This window comes from Lactuca saligna, chromosome 1 (genome assembly GCF_052625555.1).
Source record: "Lactuca saligna cultivar CGN05327 chromosome 1, ASM5262555v1, whole genome shotgun sequence".
Taxonomy (NCBI): Eukaryota; Viridiplantae; Streptophyta; class Magnoliopsida; order Asterales; family Asteraceae; genus Lactuca; species Lactuca saligna.
The window spans coordinates 15,771,292-15,788,104 of NC_136417.1; the positions used below are offsets into that span (position 1 = coordinate 15,771,292).

The 16,813-nt window shown below is 35.1% G+C and overlaps 1 protein-coding gene across 1 annotated transcript; it reads left to right on the plus strand.

The window, feature by feature from the left end:
* Window positions 1-13,481: 13,481 nt before the first annotated feature.
* Window positions 13,482-15,392, plus strand: AOS (allene oxide synthase). Its single transcript, XM_078976036.1, has one exon. It carries the CDS (start codon window positions 13,536-13,538, stop codon window positions 15,132-15,134), a length of 1,599 nt encoding a protein of 532 aa, XP_078832162.1. The 5' UTR covers window positions 13,482-13,535; the 3' UTR covers window positions 15,135-15,392.
* The last annotated feature ends 1,421 nt before the right edge of the window (window positions 15,393-16,813 follow it).

Consider the following 16,813-nt stretch of genomic DNA (forward strand, 5'->3'; position numbering starts at 1 on the left):
GAAGGAAGTATTGGAAGGCGTTCATCTGTAGGAGATGACTTCTCGGTCCTAATCAGAATTAAAGAGGTTCGGGGAAGGTCGAATGGTGTGGAAAAGAAAGTAGTAAGGAATGATTTCGAGGACGAAATCTAATTTAATGGGGGAAGAGTTGTAACACCTTGTTTCGTGTCATTTCTTTATAATATTGGCTGTGAGATCTAAGCCCTTGATTTGCGTGCTAGAACCATAAAGTACAAAGTTGTAAGCCAGGATTCTTATGTGGATTATGATTTTAGATCATTATATGTTAAGCCAAAGGTAACTCGATAGGATTGTGGGGTTCATCAATACCTTTTCGTTCATATAAAGAACACTGAAATCAGAGTTAAAACGAAGAAGTTATGGTTTTTGAAGTTGAGCGGAAATATGGAAGTTTTGCCCTACGCAGGGCATAGTGTAGCTATGCATGGCATAGTAGCTGATGAAGGAATGCATCCTTAATGATCTACGCATGGAATAGATTTAGCTACATAGGGCGTAGCCGCTTCTGACCAAAACCATAATTGAGGGGTTGTGAGTTATATTTAAAGGCTCTAATCGCTTGGGAGCCTTCCTATGCTCAGCCTCCATCCTCCTTTACAGTAACCTTGAAACCCTAGCCATCTTGTGAGGATTTTGAATCATTTAATTGATTTCTTATGTGTTTTATGAATAAGGAGGCCGTTGAAAGTGTGCTTGGGAGTCCACAGATGGTAGATTCGGACTCTACTCTTCAACATTCTCCAAGAGGTATAAAGCTTGAACCTTGATGATTCATTTGATAGATCTATCTAATTATGGATATTATGAGTTTTTGTCCCTTAACCTTGGGACTAGTGAGCATGGTCTACTCCATACCTCATGAGTGGCGTTTACTATCATTTTTGAGATTGGAGAGTGATAAAAATGGGAGCTTGGTTACTCCCATTCTTCCATGCATGAGTATTTGGGTATTGGGATGTGTTTTGGATTTAAGGTTTGGTATTGTTCTATTTTAGGCCATGTGAAGGCATAAATTAAAGACTTTATCATTTAGGATGTTTATTAGGTCCATATTTAAGAATTGGATGGTTGGCCTTATTGCATTAAGAGCTTAATAAGAAGTTGGCACAACAAGGTATTACGTGGGGTGTAATCCTGGCTACACGCGGGGGGGGGGGGGGGGGGTAGCATGAAATTTCCCCATTTTTCCTTATAAGGCTCTACATAGAGTATAGAGCATAGGTACGCATGACGTAGAACTATAAATGGGAAATTTGGACAATTTGGATTAACGATCAAGTGGAATGGGTTTTTGACTTAGAAGGGTAAAATGGTTTTTTACCCTAGAGAGAGAAAGATATTATAAGCTAAGGATTTTAAGTGGGAATCATTACCTTAATTTCTAATTAGGATCTTATTGTTTATTGATTATTGTGGGAAGTTCTAGTATCGGCTGCTTGAGTGTGAGATTTTCCTGTCTTCGGATTGAGGTGAGTTAACTGTCTTTGTGACTCTTGCATTTGTGTGTTGGGTTGGTCCCATTAGTATGCATGTTGGGTTGGGCCCATTTATATGTTGGAATGGGCCTATTTATATGTTGGGTTTGGCCTATTGATATGTAGGGTTGGGCCTATTTGTATGAAGGGTTGTGCCTGATATTAGGGGTTGGTCCCAATGCGAGGACTAGGCCCATTGATATGTATAGTATGCGGTACTATGGGGAACTCACCAAGCTTTGTGTATACAGTTTTATGGTTTAACATTTCAGGTACTTTTAGTTCCAAAGGGAATGGTACGACGTGATCATACAACATTCCATCGATTTTATTGCGCTTATTATCTGATTTCACCATGATATTGGGATTATTTATACTATAGGTGATTTGTAACAAATTGGTTGTATTTTTTGTGTTTAAAAATGAAATTTATATCAATATTTTTGGGATGTTACATGGAAGTGAAAAGAAATAAGCAAAGTCGCATCCCTATAGAGAAGTACGATAGAACTCTAAGTGAGGACCAGAGTACACGTGAGAATGGGAAGATCAAATGAAGAACAAGTACCCTCATTTGTTTGAAGGAATCCTGACTACAAGCTGAATTTCTAGACAAAATTACTTAAACGGGGGAAGAATGTGACAACTGGGAACATTTCGTCACTGACCACTGTTAAAAATTAGCATATATAAATAAATGTAATATAGTATCAATGAAATATTTCATTTTTACAAATAAATATGATTGGGTATATTCTTACATATAAGGATTAATCGACTTATAAACTCAAAAATGAGTGTTTAAAAAGTAGATGACGATATAATTCCAGGGATATAAACTTTGTAAAAATCTGATTTGGATTGGAGGAGTTATGATTTTTGTAAATAGTAAAATCAATCGTATAATTAAAGGTATTAACTTCAAAATAGGATTAAGAAATCGGCCTAGTTTTGGCTAGTGTCACCAAAAAGAAAATCATAGTACTTCTCAATATGAGGATGTCAAGGCAAAGAACGCCGAAAATGGAGCACGTATGAAGAAGATATGATTTTTATAAAGTCATTTAATTATACCCCCGTCAGGCCAAAAGGTGAAAGTCAAAACTAGCCAAAACAATCTATAAGAAAGTTGTATAACTCGTTGCGGCCATCATATAGATATAAAGAGGGTAAAGATTAGAGCTCGTATGAACGAGATATGATTTTTCCTAAATCATTTACGCGCACGCGAGGTGTGCGCCATGAACAGCGTGCATTCTAGCCCATATTAAAAAAGATTGCGGTTAACATGACCCATCAAGAGAGTGATACGTGGCAACTCCCGGATGGAGCCACGAATCTTAAGCGCGACGCACACAGATATTTGCACCACACATACTCAAAAGCTCATCTATAAATAAGAGTGTCCGCAAACCCCATCTACACACCATTCCAAAGCATAATCTCTCAGTCTCTGGCTGTGGTGGTCCATCCCGGGGAGATCTCTGAAGTCCTGAACCCCTAATCTACTCTACACCAACGAATCACTCTACTAGGGTGAGTTCACAGCCTCCACTTTTACTATTTTCAAATGTTTTAGGGGGGGGGGGGGATACATGCTATAGAACAATGTCAATGATTTTACAAAAATATTATTATTTATAATATATTAATAGTTTTGAAACTACATGCAAAGTTATGATAATATTATGTTAGATAGTTACCCTGCCTCAACTTTAAGAATGAAATTATGTCTAGTCGTTATAATATCTAATATTACACTATAGGATTATACCTAGTTGTTATGCTGACTAATTCCCTGGAATAACTTAGTATCTAGTTGTCATGTTGGCCAAATTTTAAGGATAAACATTGTATCTTGTTGTTACTATGCCTTAATATCCTATCAATATCAAAATCTTACGAATTATTTTCTCTCTCTCTCTCTATCTATATATATATATATATATATATATATATATATGTATATATATATATGTATATATATATATATATATATATGTATGTATGTATGTATCAAAATAACTATGGAATAAAAGTATATAGGGAAAACTTAAGGATATGCAATGTACTTAATTGTACTCTGCCCTAATATCCTATCAAAGAATATCAATACAAAGACAATTATATATATATATATATATATATATATATATATATATATATATATATATATATCAATAATTATGTATGGAAATTATACTAAAGAAAAAACTAAAGGAAATATTAACAAGGACGTATAATTCTACTTTAAAGGTTTATCAAAGAAAGGGTTAAATGAGACATATTATTCATCCTTTATCCGATTAATATTAAGCTAACCACCGACCTATAATCGTTAATCTTAAGTGAACGTTAAATTTATGTATAGATCTATACGACATTGACACTCCTACCTGTGGTTGCTAGCTACAACCCAACAAAAATACCTTTATAGTCATTTGACGATGTCTGATGAAGCGTCGTGGCGGGGAAATTTCAAGTAATATAGCTCGAATATAAGGAATCATTGTAACATTGCTCATCAACCTTAATTAACTAAACTACCTAGAGGATAATGCCTAGGAAGTAGATAATGTATGAAAAGATAAGAACAAAGAATATTAATCTATAAAAGAAAAGGTTATAGGCTAAGTGTTAAAATAGTAGCGTGTCCTAGGAAATAAAACACAAAGAATAGAAATCTTTTAAAAAATGATAAAACTATTCTAAAAAGTATAAAGCCTTAAAAACCTGTGAACTTACCAACACTACGTTGACGTTTTCAAAACCCAAGTATTCTCAAGGAAGTGAGTAGCAGTGGAAGTAGAGTGTTAAAGGAAGTCATCATCTGGATGATGAGAGTTTTTATTTCTTTTCCTATTGTTTAGTTTATGATTTATGAAGTGTGTTTGAATATCAAACAATGTAACCCCTTTAATAATGAATAAAATAATTATTTGTGTTATATTTCTGTGTACCGTTCAATATATTTGCCTCAAGATCCAACATCCCTAACGTTGTGTAGCCCGATGCTTTCGCCGCCAACCAGGGGTGTGACAATCTTGCCCATTTCACATGACTGATGTTTTTTTTTGGAAAGGGAACTTCCCTAACGAGGGTTTCCGGGTCAGCTTTCGCGCACCGCCTAATCCCCCGCTGCAAACATAAAGCTTTGCCTCATGCCCTGGAGTCACTGCAGGCGAACCTCCATGGCCACAAGGGCTGAGTGGTGCCAGGATTTGAACATGGGTCAATAGGTCACCTCACATGTGGTTGGGGTTAGCCAACAAAAAATTTTCTTCAAAATTAAAAATAGTGTCTGATTTGCATGTATGCTAGATACAAATGTTTTGTTTCGATCTACTCTTGAGTAAACATGCAATATCACACTCTTACAACAATACACATGATAAGAATTAGGGAATACATGACCTAAGGAAGAAGTTGTCACATCGTCCATATTGGTTATGAACGATACGTCCCTAGTGTCTACGAGAGTTTCCTTCAACCTTATCAGTAACCAGGTACACGATTCGATAATATTTTCCCATACAAAATGGTAAAAATAGGGTATGGTTGTTTCCGTCCATAGCAGCCGCTATGAACATTGTATTTAGGTAGTATCCTCTTAGAGATACTGTAACGCACGCAGATTCGGGTTAGTCAATTTGGAGACAATAACCGTTAAAAATGGTTTTTTTATAGAATATTATTTAGGATAAATAATCTTGACCAAGTTATATTATATGTTTCAAGGGTTTCGTATATATAAATAACGCCGAAATCCGAGTTATAACGAAGAAGTTATGGCTCGTTGAAGTTTTAGGGCTAAACCGACACGACACCACGTAACGTAAAAAGTGAATTTTTGATAAATTGCTTTTTAGCCTTATCGATCTAAATGAAATTCATGGTATACGTTAAACCAAGAACATAAAAATAATGTCCAAATCTGACTTCGTATGAGGAAGTTAAGATTTTTCTAAGATTTAGCATAACAGTGCACAACCTAGAATTCAAATTTTAGATCGATCGATTTTACCCAACACAACCTAAATGATAATTGAAGATCTCATCAATAGGATTTAAATGATAAAAAGACAGTAAAAAACGAAGTCTGTATGTAGAAGTTATGAATTTTACACGGTCGTTAAACAGTGTAATCTTCTCATACTGTTAAATTTAAAATCAGTCAAGAATTAGCCAAAATAGTTGAAAGGATAGTTGTAAATCTTGTCAATACCTATGTGTGGATATAAAGAACGTTGAAAACGGAGCTTGTATGCAAAAGTTATGGAATTTAGAAGTCGGAGGTGCTGTTGTGTCACACCCCAATCCTGAACGGCGGAAACATTCAGGGGTGGAGGATGTCATGTTCAGTATCATATCAATGTACAATAGTAAAAAAGCAACAACATCATCCATTTCATTAATAATATAGTTAATACAAGTGTGTTCTGAATGTATTTTTAAGACACCAAAAATATAAATATCAAAGTAAAAGACGAGTCTTGGATATGGTCCGTCTTCTCAAAACCTGGTCCAGTGTACCCTTCTACTGGTGACCTGACAATACAAGTTATTTTGAAAGAGAGGATCAACATTTAAGCTGGTGAGTTCATAAGTATTTTAGTGTCAGTGTTTGTATAAGTTTAATGAAGGTGTTTGTAAATATTTGATGTAAATGTTTGTATCTCCTAGAAAATCCTATATTTTGTACTTATAAAGAAATGTAGTCTTCTACCAAGACCCGACTGTTCTGAACGTTTATTCTTTTGTAAAAGTGAGTGTTTTTCCCAAGTATGACTATCATTACCAAAAATGTAGTTTACATTACCGTTTATATGAGAAGTTCACAATATGAATGTAATGGTAAAATGAAGATGTGTTGTAGTATTTTATATAGTAACTACCATTGTACTAACTACCTTAAACAAATTGTTTAATTTAGGTAAAATGTGATGAGGTTATAACCATACTTGATTGACTAGAACACGACGATCAAAGACGTCGAAATGGTATGACATTCGTAAGTTCACGTTTGTTTTCCAGAAAATCCGATATTTTCTTATAAAATGAGTTATGAATCGTTGTTTGTATGAAATGAATGTATTGAACCAGGAAAAGACTATATTTTCCTAAAAGTTGAAAAGCAGTCTTAATGTTCCAAGAATGTACTTGTAAGCAAATATACCATGCTTAAAATGATGATGTATAGTTTTATTAGGAACAAAACTATAGGAAGCTTGTATTTTCACGTAAAAATAACTAAAATATTACTTTTTCCGTAAAAACATAATACCATAATAATTGTCTATCCTATGAGTTTTCATAACCACACTATGATGGATTTTCCTGTAGTGACGTTCTTCAGGCGTCGAAATGTTATGATAAATGTCACCCTTAACCTGCCGGTCCGGCTGTAGCTAACAGCCAGGGTGCGGGATCATCAGTCTCGTATAGATCTATACACACTTATCATGTTCATCGGACGGAGACTCTGGTTATGAAACAGGGCTTTCTTGTATACCTTGATAGGTACGATGAAGACGAATGACTCACATATTCTCAATTAAGTCACTTATTTTTTAAATGAATGTGCTTGTATCCGAAATGATTACCCTTTTTACTAGGTTGATAAAGGCATGGTAATGATTGGCATTTTTGAAATGAACCAAGTTACAGTCAAATGGTTACCTTGTTATGATATGTTATACAAATATATAAATAAAACACATTTTGTCCTGAGAGGCCAAAATGGTATTGTGAGATGTTTTGCAGACTAAGTTTCGATGACTTGATGTTAGTTTATAAAGTGATTTAAAATATTATGTTTGATAACATAGAATGAAGTATAAAATAACATCCTTGGTTTGATAGTTATAAATCACATGTGATTGATTATATAACTATAATGCTTTCTACTGGTATATCCCCCCCCCCCCCCAATAAAAGCATTTAAAATCATTAAAAGATAAGTTTAGGGGTATGAACTCACTTGATAAGTGGTGAATCGGGCAGTGTTTCGTTTCTAGGAATGATCTTTCTTGACGTAACCGCGGGTTTTAGGTGAAGAAACGAGCTTCACGCGGGCAACACTTCTACTGGAAATAAGCAAGTTTCTCGGGAACTTCGGGACTTTGGGATTCCGTCAGGGCTTGGACACGTAACTGGGGCATCGGGGTAGTCTCGGGATGCTTAACACAAAGTAAAAGTGGAAAGGAGAGTAGAATTGAGCAGCCTAAACCCGCGACCTTCGGTTTCTATTTATAGGGGGCATTTTTGGAGTTCACGTCGCGAACTTGGGGTGGTTCACATTGTGAGCTTTGATCTTATCCCTTCCATAGACTCGGCGTCCAATAGCCCGTCTCTGGCACCCATCAGTCACAAGCTCACGTCGTGAGTTCCCTGATAGTGTGGGGTTTTGTGTCCCGATCTTCAAAAATTCATATCTCTCGCATATGAGTTTCGATTTTTACTTTCTTTATATCCATGCGTAGGTGAGATTATGCTCTACAACGTTCGTTTAGACTCTGTCAGCTAGTTTTGAATTTATTTTTAATATTATATTTTTAACAGGCCGGAACAGGAAAAGTCCGTTAAAAATCTATAAGTTCTTCATTTGACGTCTGTTTTAGTCTGTCTTTTCACCATTGCACTACTATTGTCAAGATCTTCGATTCTCGTTTAGGTTGCGTCATCTAAAAGTTGCTCGACCTCTATTTCGATTTTTTAGTTGTTTATTGTTATGTCCGAAACTTAGAAAAATCAAAACTTCCTCATACGAAGTTAGATTTGGACATTATTTTGATGTAAGTTTATGGTTTAATGATATATACGACTTTCATTTAGATGCCTAAGGATAAAAATTATTTTATTGAAATTTTGTGTTTTATGCTTAACATAGATTTACCGGTTGTGTTGCGGTTCTTCGATTGGTAATAACTTCTTCGTTATAACTCGGATTTTAGTGTTCTCTATATTTTTGAAAACCTTGTTACGACATCTATCACTTAGTACATTTGAATTGAGATTTTTGAACATTTCATTTTTGAAGCTATTTTTATTATTTCAAAAATAGGTTACAGTATTTAACTTTAAGTCATTACATTGACTTGAAATATCGGGTTGTTACATGCTGTGAAGGGGTGACGTGACTTAATCTGGACCATTGGTTCCTCCGCAAGCCTTGCCACTAGATGGTGACACTTGGCACTCAACTCGACGAGTTGGAGGCTCAAACTCGATGAGTTGGGTCATTTTTCAGCCTATAAATACCATGCAAAGCTCACCTTTTTTACTCATACCATAACCTTTCTCTTTGTCTCTCTCTAACTTCTCTCTAAAACCCTCCCAAAACCCTAGTAACTTCTAAGTGCTAGAGGAAAGCCTCAGAGCGCCCGAAGGCTCCGAGAAAAATAGATTTTTGGCTCAAAATTTTTGCCCCCGCAGAGCCCGGTTCCTAGCCAAACCTCCGGGTAAGTGAGATATGTTTACCGTACTTTAAGTATAGCTTATGTTTAAGTTCAATATATATATATATATATATATATATATATATATATATATATATATATATATATATATATATATATATATATATATATATATATTATAAAATATAATATACAAAGTGTTATTATAATATCTTTTAACTACTCGCGATATAGGGAATCTGGTTTGAAGGGTTGCATATGGTTGTTGGATTTCAAAACAGCTTAAATGCTAAACTGGTCCTGCCCTCCGGTGTTTCATGTTTGACCCCTGTCTGTACATAGTGGTTGAAAAGTATTGTTTAACACTTATAAAAAAATATCGCTCGTAAATAGTCGTGATAAATATTAGACTAAAATCTAGTGGTAATGATACTAGGTTTCGTCGAAGGAAAATAGAATCGTTAGATACTAAGCGCTACTCGAGTTTGGAATCATCACTTTAGCAAGTGAGTGCATAGTTATTTTCATCTTACATATAGATATGAAGTATTTAATATAAATTACGTGTTATGTGTGCATATTATCTGTGTTCTAGATATCTATGTTACTTTCATAGATATTTTATTCGATTTAAACTGTATATGTAATTTATACTTATATTTATAATGGGTAAAAATGGGTAGATGAAAGATAAGAGATGAAAGATGATATAGATGAGGAGAGATGAAGAACGATGATGAGAGGTGAGAGATGATGAGAATCCTTGACCCCAAGCGTTGGCTCAGTCATTTAGCAGGGTATAGATGACAACATAAGATATTCTAGACAGTCCGACGGAACACTAGCAAGCTCGCAACCTATAGGTGTTGTGAATGATGTGTTCACCAGATGTACTCTAAAAACCGTGGCAACTATGGACTTAGTGCCTCATAAATTAACATTGGCAGGTATGGACTTAGTGCCTTACAAATGAACGTTGGTAGCTATGGATTTAGTACCCTAGAGATGAACATTAGGAGCTATGGATTTAGTACCCTACATTGACAGCGATGAACTTAGTGTCTAATAGATAACATTAACAACTATGAACTTAGTGCTTGTTAAATAAACCATGACAGATGGACTTCTTGTCTATTTATTAGGACAATACTTAGGAATGAATAAGTGAATGATAGATAGTTCTTAGGGTAGATATTTAAGAAATGAAGAATATTATGGAGATGGGTAATTGGGTTAGTTGTTTTCTGATGAAACCTAATAACTTTATTATTGTGGGTTGAAAACCTTATGTCAGTCTAGAATGTACGACCGAAATCCAATCTCAACCTACCACATTAGTCAGAATGCATATTACTTCTCCGAAATACATTATTTGGAAGAAGGTGGTCATTTTTGAGAAAAAAAAAAGTTAATTATTATTATTAAAATGTCTTATCTACAATTTCCATTAAAAGAAAATTAATGACGATAACAATGAACAACTATACCAGATTTGGAATACACGCTAGTTGAAGCTAATACTGGGGTTAGTATCTGCATAATTGAAACTTGTTAGGGGTTTAATATGCGATATAATGAAACTTGTAGGGGGTATGATGTAATCTTCCTTAATCAAGACTGATAAGCCACCGACAAATGGATCTCCGTCCAGCCCACAGCAGCCTTTCAAGTTTCATCCCCAAGTTCTCATGTTAAACAAGATGGTCAAAAGTCAAAACACTTGAATTTGGAAGTCTTTATATATTAAATTCAGGTTTGAATTATTTTTAATTTAGCTAAAGTGATATTCTTCTTAGTTGTTAGTAATAAAATAAGTGTATTTTGTATACATGTTAATCTGGTTAGACATTATTGTGTTTTCATATAAAATAAAAATATATTTGAAATGTTCGTCCACCGATAAGGGTATTATTTTTTATTGTTGTTATATACTCTTATTTGATAATTAAACTAGTTATAATAGTTGTGTGTTAACAAAATTACATTTAAATTGATAGACACAAAATAAATACTTTGTTATGTTATATATGCATATTTTTAAGTGAAAGACATTCAAGATTTTTTATTTAAGGGATATCTTATTTAAAATATTACTAATTTAGAATCCATAATTATTTTATACATACAATCAAATTTTTTTACAATAAGAGAGGGAATCCAAGAGGAGAAAGAAAGAGATACTTATATCTTATCATCTGATAAATATGAAAATGAGTTAGAAAGATTTAATATTTTTGATTTTGATATTTAATATTTTTGATTTTGATACTTTTACACCTTTTAAAATATATGCCGTAAACCTCACGATGAAAAAAAAAATGTCGCAGGATTTATGATTTATCGACTTTGACCATCATATGAAACACGCTCGTGGGCTCGTTTGACCATTTTGGAAGCTTATTTTATTTCTACTAACGTTCACCGTCCCTCGTTCCATTCTATAGTTTTTGTCGACCATAAAATTAAAACTTACATGTTGTAACTTTTATGATTCTTTTATTATTATTATTATATTCAGAAACTCAAATAAGTTGATTTTATAATCTTACAAACTAATAGTAATTTTGCAATATTATTTGTTGCATGAGGGCTTTGAGGAGCACCCTTAGGCTAAATGGTGTGGACAAAATGATGTTACTGGCATCCGATGTAGCTTTGAATGTCATTGGCATGCACCGATGCACCATCTCACAACAATCACATCCTTGACCACTTGTTTTTCTCATGTTATTTTTCTTCTTTTATTTGGAATTTGTTTTCTTCTTGGTGTGATATGATCCTTCCGATTCCGAGTTGCATGGAAGAGTTCTTGTTGTGCTTAAAAGCCCCATCTATTGGTAAAAAGCGGAATAAGCTTTTTTTGATATACGGTTTTGTGGTTCATTTGGAAGGCGAGAAACCCGTTAGTGTTTAACAACATAAGATGTTCCTCTTTGAGAACGGTGAATAATATCCAATTAGTTGATTTCAATTGGATCAAACATAAATCTTTGTTTAAGTATGGTTGTTGGTTTGATCTATGTATGTTTCCTTTCAATGCTTACACTTTGTAATCTTTATTAGCTACTTGTTAGTTCTTTAATGCATTTGTCATTCCCAAAAAAATTGTATAATTCTTTCTCATCTTCAATGTGTTACCTACTCCTCTCTTTTTATGTTATTTTTTATTTTGAAATTTAAATTAAATGGATGGCCATACCATTCTCAAACAAAGGTATGAGATGGCATGGAATAACATCATACGTGGTAGTTATGTGTCAGCAAATATTGGTGGCATATTCCCTTTAATTTTAACAGGATGATTCGATATTTTAGATTTAATGATTTTGTGAATTGCGATATTTATTTCAAACAAACAACATGTTCCATACTATTATGTAGTTTAGGGATTGTTTGTTAGTTGTTGATTGAGTCAGTATCAGACTGAGTATGACTCAACAATGAATCTGACCGAGTAACAGATACTTTAAAGGAGTCACGACTGAGTTAGAAAATTTTAAATGTGATATCAAACAACCTGAATCTAACTGAAATTGACTCAACCTTTTACCAAACTCGGTAAGTTTATAAGGAATCATTGGTCTTTGACTTTCAAAGACTTTAGTGGGGGTTAAAAGGATGAGTCAAGCCATGGCTACGGATGCAAAGACATGAGGTTTGTGATTAAACGTTGCATAGAATTAAGGAGCTCTTTGTATTTTGCAGGGTTCAGATTGGACCGGCCAGATCCTTGTCGACTTTAGTAGGGATTAAAAGGACGAGCCATGCTTACATGTGTGCCTAACCATGGCTATAGATGCGAGACATGAGGTTTGTGATTTAGGGGCAATTTACATGGAATTGATGAGCTCTTTATATATATATATATATATATATATATATATATATATATATATATATATATATATATATATATATATATATATATATATATTAAATCCTTATCTTTGTATTAAATAGACAAAAAAAAATCATATATATAACTCATCGAATTAAACCATGTGTTATATCACATATTTTCCCTGAACTCTATACAACATAACATGGCATCATAGTTTCTTTTTAACATGCAGCCTTTCTCATGTAATTTCATCTATTAAATGATGTTTAGATCAGTCTCACAGTACACTCTATCTCATAAAAAACGTGTTCCATAAAATAAATTATAAATGTTTGTCGTCACTTTATATAACCAAAAGTAGGCTGATTTCTTTCAAGTGGTGGCGTAGAATTTGAGGTTAAAGTTAGAACATTACAAAATGCTACCTTTAAAGTAGCTCAAATTATTAATGTATGAATTCAACGTGCCACTTTCTATAAAAATAAATGGAGCACTAATAGGAAATAAACAATTAAAATATTTGCATAGCCAATGCGTACCACATGTTCTGATTGTTATTTATTAAAGCCAATGCCACTCGTCCCCACGTCAATTTTAACGTCTTCCTAGTCAAACGTACAACCATTTGAGGCGTGTACATGTTTTTCTTGTTAACTTGTATTCTTTTGGTCGGTTGAATTGACAATTTTCACCCTCAACTTTCTATATAACCTCAACCTTACCCAAGTTTTAAATATCAAATTCTCAACATTGGAACTTAGATTTGGTCAATAAACAAAAATGGCGACTTCATCTTTAGCTTTCCCTTCTCTCCACAACCTGAATCTTGACGTACCCAATACAAACCCACGTCGACGCGCCACCGCCGTCCGATTGATCACTGCCTCCATCAAAGACTCTGTTCCAGTTCCACCTCTTTCTGCCACCTCCGCCGATGTAGCTCCCACCGTCAGCGGCAACTCCACCACCAATCTCCCTCTCCGGCAAGTCCCTGGCTCCTACGGCATTCCATTCTTTCAACCCCTTAAAGATCGATTTGAGTACTTTTATGGCGCCGGCGGACGGGATGAATTCTTCAAGTCTCGGATTCATAAATTTCAGTCAACGGTGTTTCGTGTCAACATGCCACCTGGTCCGTTCATCGCCAACAACCCGAATGTCGTTGTTCTTCTTGACGCCAAGAGTTTTCCGACGCTGTTTGATGTATCTAAAGTCGAAAAGAAGGATTTGTTCACCGGAACATACATGCCGTCTACTGAACTCACCGGCGGCCACCGTGTCCTCTCGTATCTTGACCCATCGGAGCCCAAGCATGCTCCGCTAAAAAATTTGATATTTTTCATGCTCAAATCTTCCCGAAGCAGAGTTATGCCGGAATTCGAAGCGACATACAGTGAACTCTTCGATGAGCTTGAAGCAGAGTTAGCACAAAAGGGTAAAACTCTTTTCAACGACGCCGGCGAACAAGCAGCCTTCAGGTTTCTTGGTCGGGCGTATTTGGAAACCAACCCGGAAGTAACAAAGATCGGAAAAGATGGTCCGAAGTTGATCGGGTCCTGGGTTTTATTCAATCTCGGACCTTTGCTCCGCCTTGGACTTCCATGGTTCGTAGAGGAACCTCTCCTTCATACTTTCCGGCTGCCTCCTGCCCTGATTAAGAAAAACTATCAGAAACTTTACGAATTCTTCGAATCATCTTCGTCTCCGATCATCGAACAAGCAGAAGCTTTAGGGATTTCAAAAGACGAAGCGGTTCATAACATCTTATTCACAGTTTGTTTCAATACGTTTGGGGGGATCAAGATTTTGTTTCCCAATACACTGAAATGGCTCGGCCGCGCCGGAACTAATTTACATACTCAGTTGGCGGAGGAGATCAGAGGTGCGATCAAAACCCACGGCGGAGGGAAGGTGACCATGGCGGCGATGGAGCAGATGCCCTTGATGAAATCCGTCGTCTACGAATCCCTTCGAATCGAACCACCTGTGGCCTTGCAATACGGGAAAGCTAAACGTGATCTGACAATCGAATCACACGACGCCATTTTTAAAGTGAAAGAAGGGGAAATGTTGTTCGGATACCAGCCATTTGCGACCAAGGATCCCAAAGTGTTTGACCGGGCGGAAGAGTTTGTTCCGGATCGGTTTGTGGGTGACGGCGAGAAGCTTTTGAAGTACGTGACGTGGTCAAACGGACCGGAGACGGAGGGTCCGACGGTGGGAGACAAGCAGTGTGCCGGAAAAGATTTTGTGGTGTTGATTACTCGATTGTTCGTCGTGGAACTCTTCCGCCGGTATGATTCTTTCGATATCGAGGTTGGTGCTTCTCCGTTAGGTGCCAAAATTACATTAACGTCCCTCAAAAGAGCTCGTGTGTGATTTCTTCTTCATGGCATCCGATGAGATCGCCGGTGTTTAGTCTGCAAATTTCCGTCGGTGAGGGTAATTTTGGAAATATTTATTTATTTTTGAAGTCCACGTTTCAGTTTAGTCTACAGCCCAATAGGAAATGAACTGAATATACTTGTTTCAGGAAATATTTACTTACTAGAATTTGTTTCTCTTTGTTTTTTTTGGTATATTTGTTTTTAAATTGGTATGAACTGAATATACCCGTTACAGTTGTTTTAATCGAAAGTTTGATATGATGATGTTTGACAAATTTGTAACGATAAAAATAAATGAAGCTTCTTGAAAATTGAGCATAGAATATGCCAAAGTCACTACACAAAAGAGATCAAATAGTAGGTTATCATTGTGAATCAAACCATATGCAATATTCAGGTGATCATGGGTTCATTTGGGATGGTTTGGAGTAAGATAGAACCCAAACTGTAAAGTATGGTTTTTTTGGGGGTTGAAAACCATCTCGTTTTGGGATTTTTGGAATCGGGTTCTCCGTTTTCTGATTTGAATTCATAGGATTTAGGTTTTTTTGTTTTTCGGGTTTTCTGATTTGAATTCATAGGATTTAGGTTTTTTTGTTTTTCGGGTTCAAACCAGTTCGAGTATGTTAATATAAACCAAATACAATATAATCTAAATGTATAGAATATACTATCAAAGTGCGATTGTTGTAAACAAAAAATCAAAAGATAAAAAACACAGATTTTTGTAAGTAAGGTTAACTTTATAATTCATTGAAATTTGAAGCTATAATTTTCGAATATAAACACATGAACAAAAATGGGAGCAACAAACTCTTGGATTAGGTGTCTAAACGAATAACTATATTTGATATGTATTTGATCCGGTTATAACATGGTCCTTTTTGGTTGTCTTAACCAAAACAACTTGATTGGATGATTAATGGAGAAATAGGTTATTATGGTTTATTAATATATTATATGAATAATATATTAAAAGAGAAATCATATTTAGTTAATTAATATTGGTTAAGAATTAATTAGGAAATTTATTTTGATGGTTAAAAGATATTAATTGAACTTAGGGGACTGGAATTCCAATTATAAGATAATTGGATTTTGGACTGAGGATCCCTAAGGAATGGGATGGACGAAATCAAGGAGGGAAGCTCACCTTGAATTCGTCTAAGGCCTTATTCTGGAAGGTTTTTTAGACTGCTTAAGGCCTAAGCTATCCATTAAGGTTTTGGATGAAACCCTAGCAGCTCACCTATATAAAGGACCCTAGGGATTGCATTTTCCGCTAACACCTTGAACTCTAGAGTCATAGTGCCGATTTTGTGCTACTTCCCCTCTCTCAAAGATCATCCAACTTGCCTTGGTGTTTGTGATCGATTAAAGATCTTACATTTGTGATACTAAAGCTCTCAAAGATTGAAGATTCTTGCTACAATTTAAGGGTAATTATCTAGACTTGATTTAGTTATTGTTTTCAAATTTTGTATGCTAGAATTAGGGTTCATAAGCTTTGGATGATTTGCATGTACAATTAGAGAAACCTAGATCCAAATCTTTAGGGTTTGCACGTGCACCATAAGATTGATGTAATGCTCAAAACTCATCAGTGGCATCAGAGCCTATGCTGTTTTCTATTGTATGTGATGCATTGTTTGATCATTCACTGCTTGCAAA

Excerpts from the sequence above, each read along its gene's own strand:
- AOS (XM_078976036.1), top strand. The coding sequence starts at position 13,536 with ATGGCGACTTCATCTTTAGCTTTCCCTTCTCTCCACAACCTGAATCTT.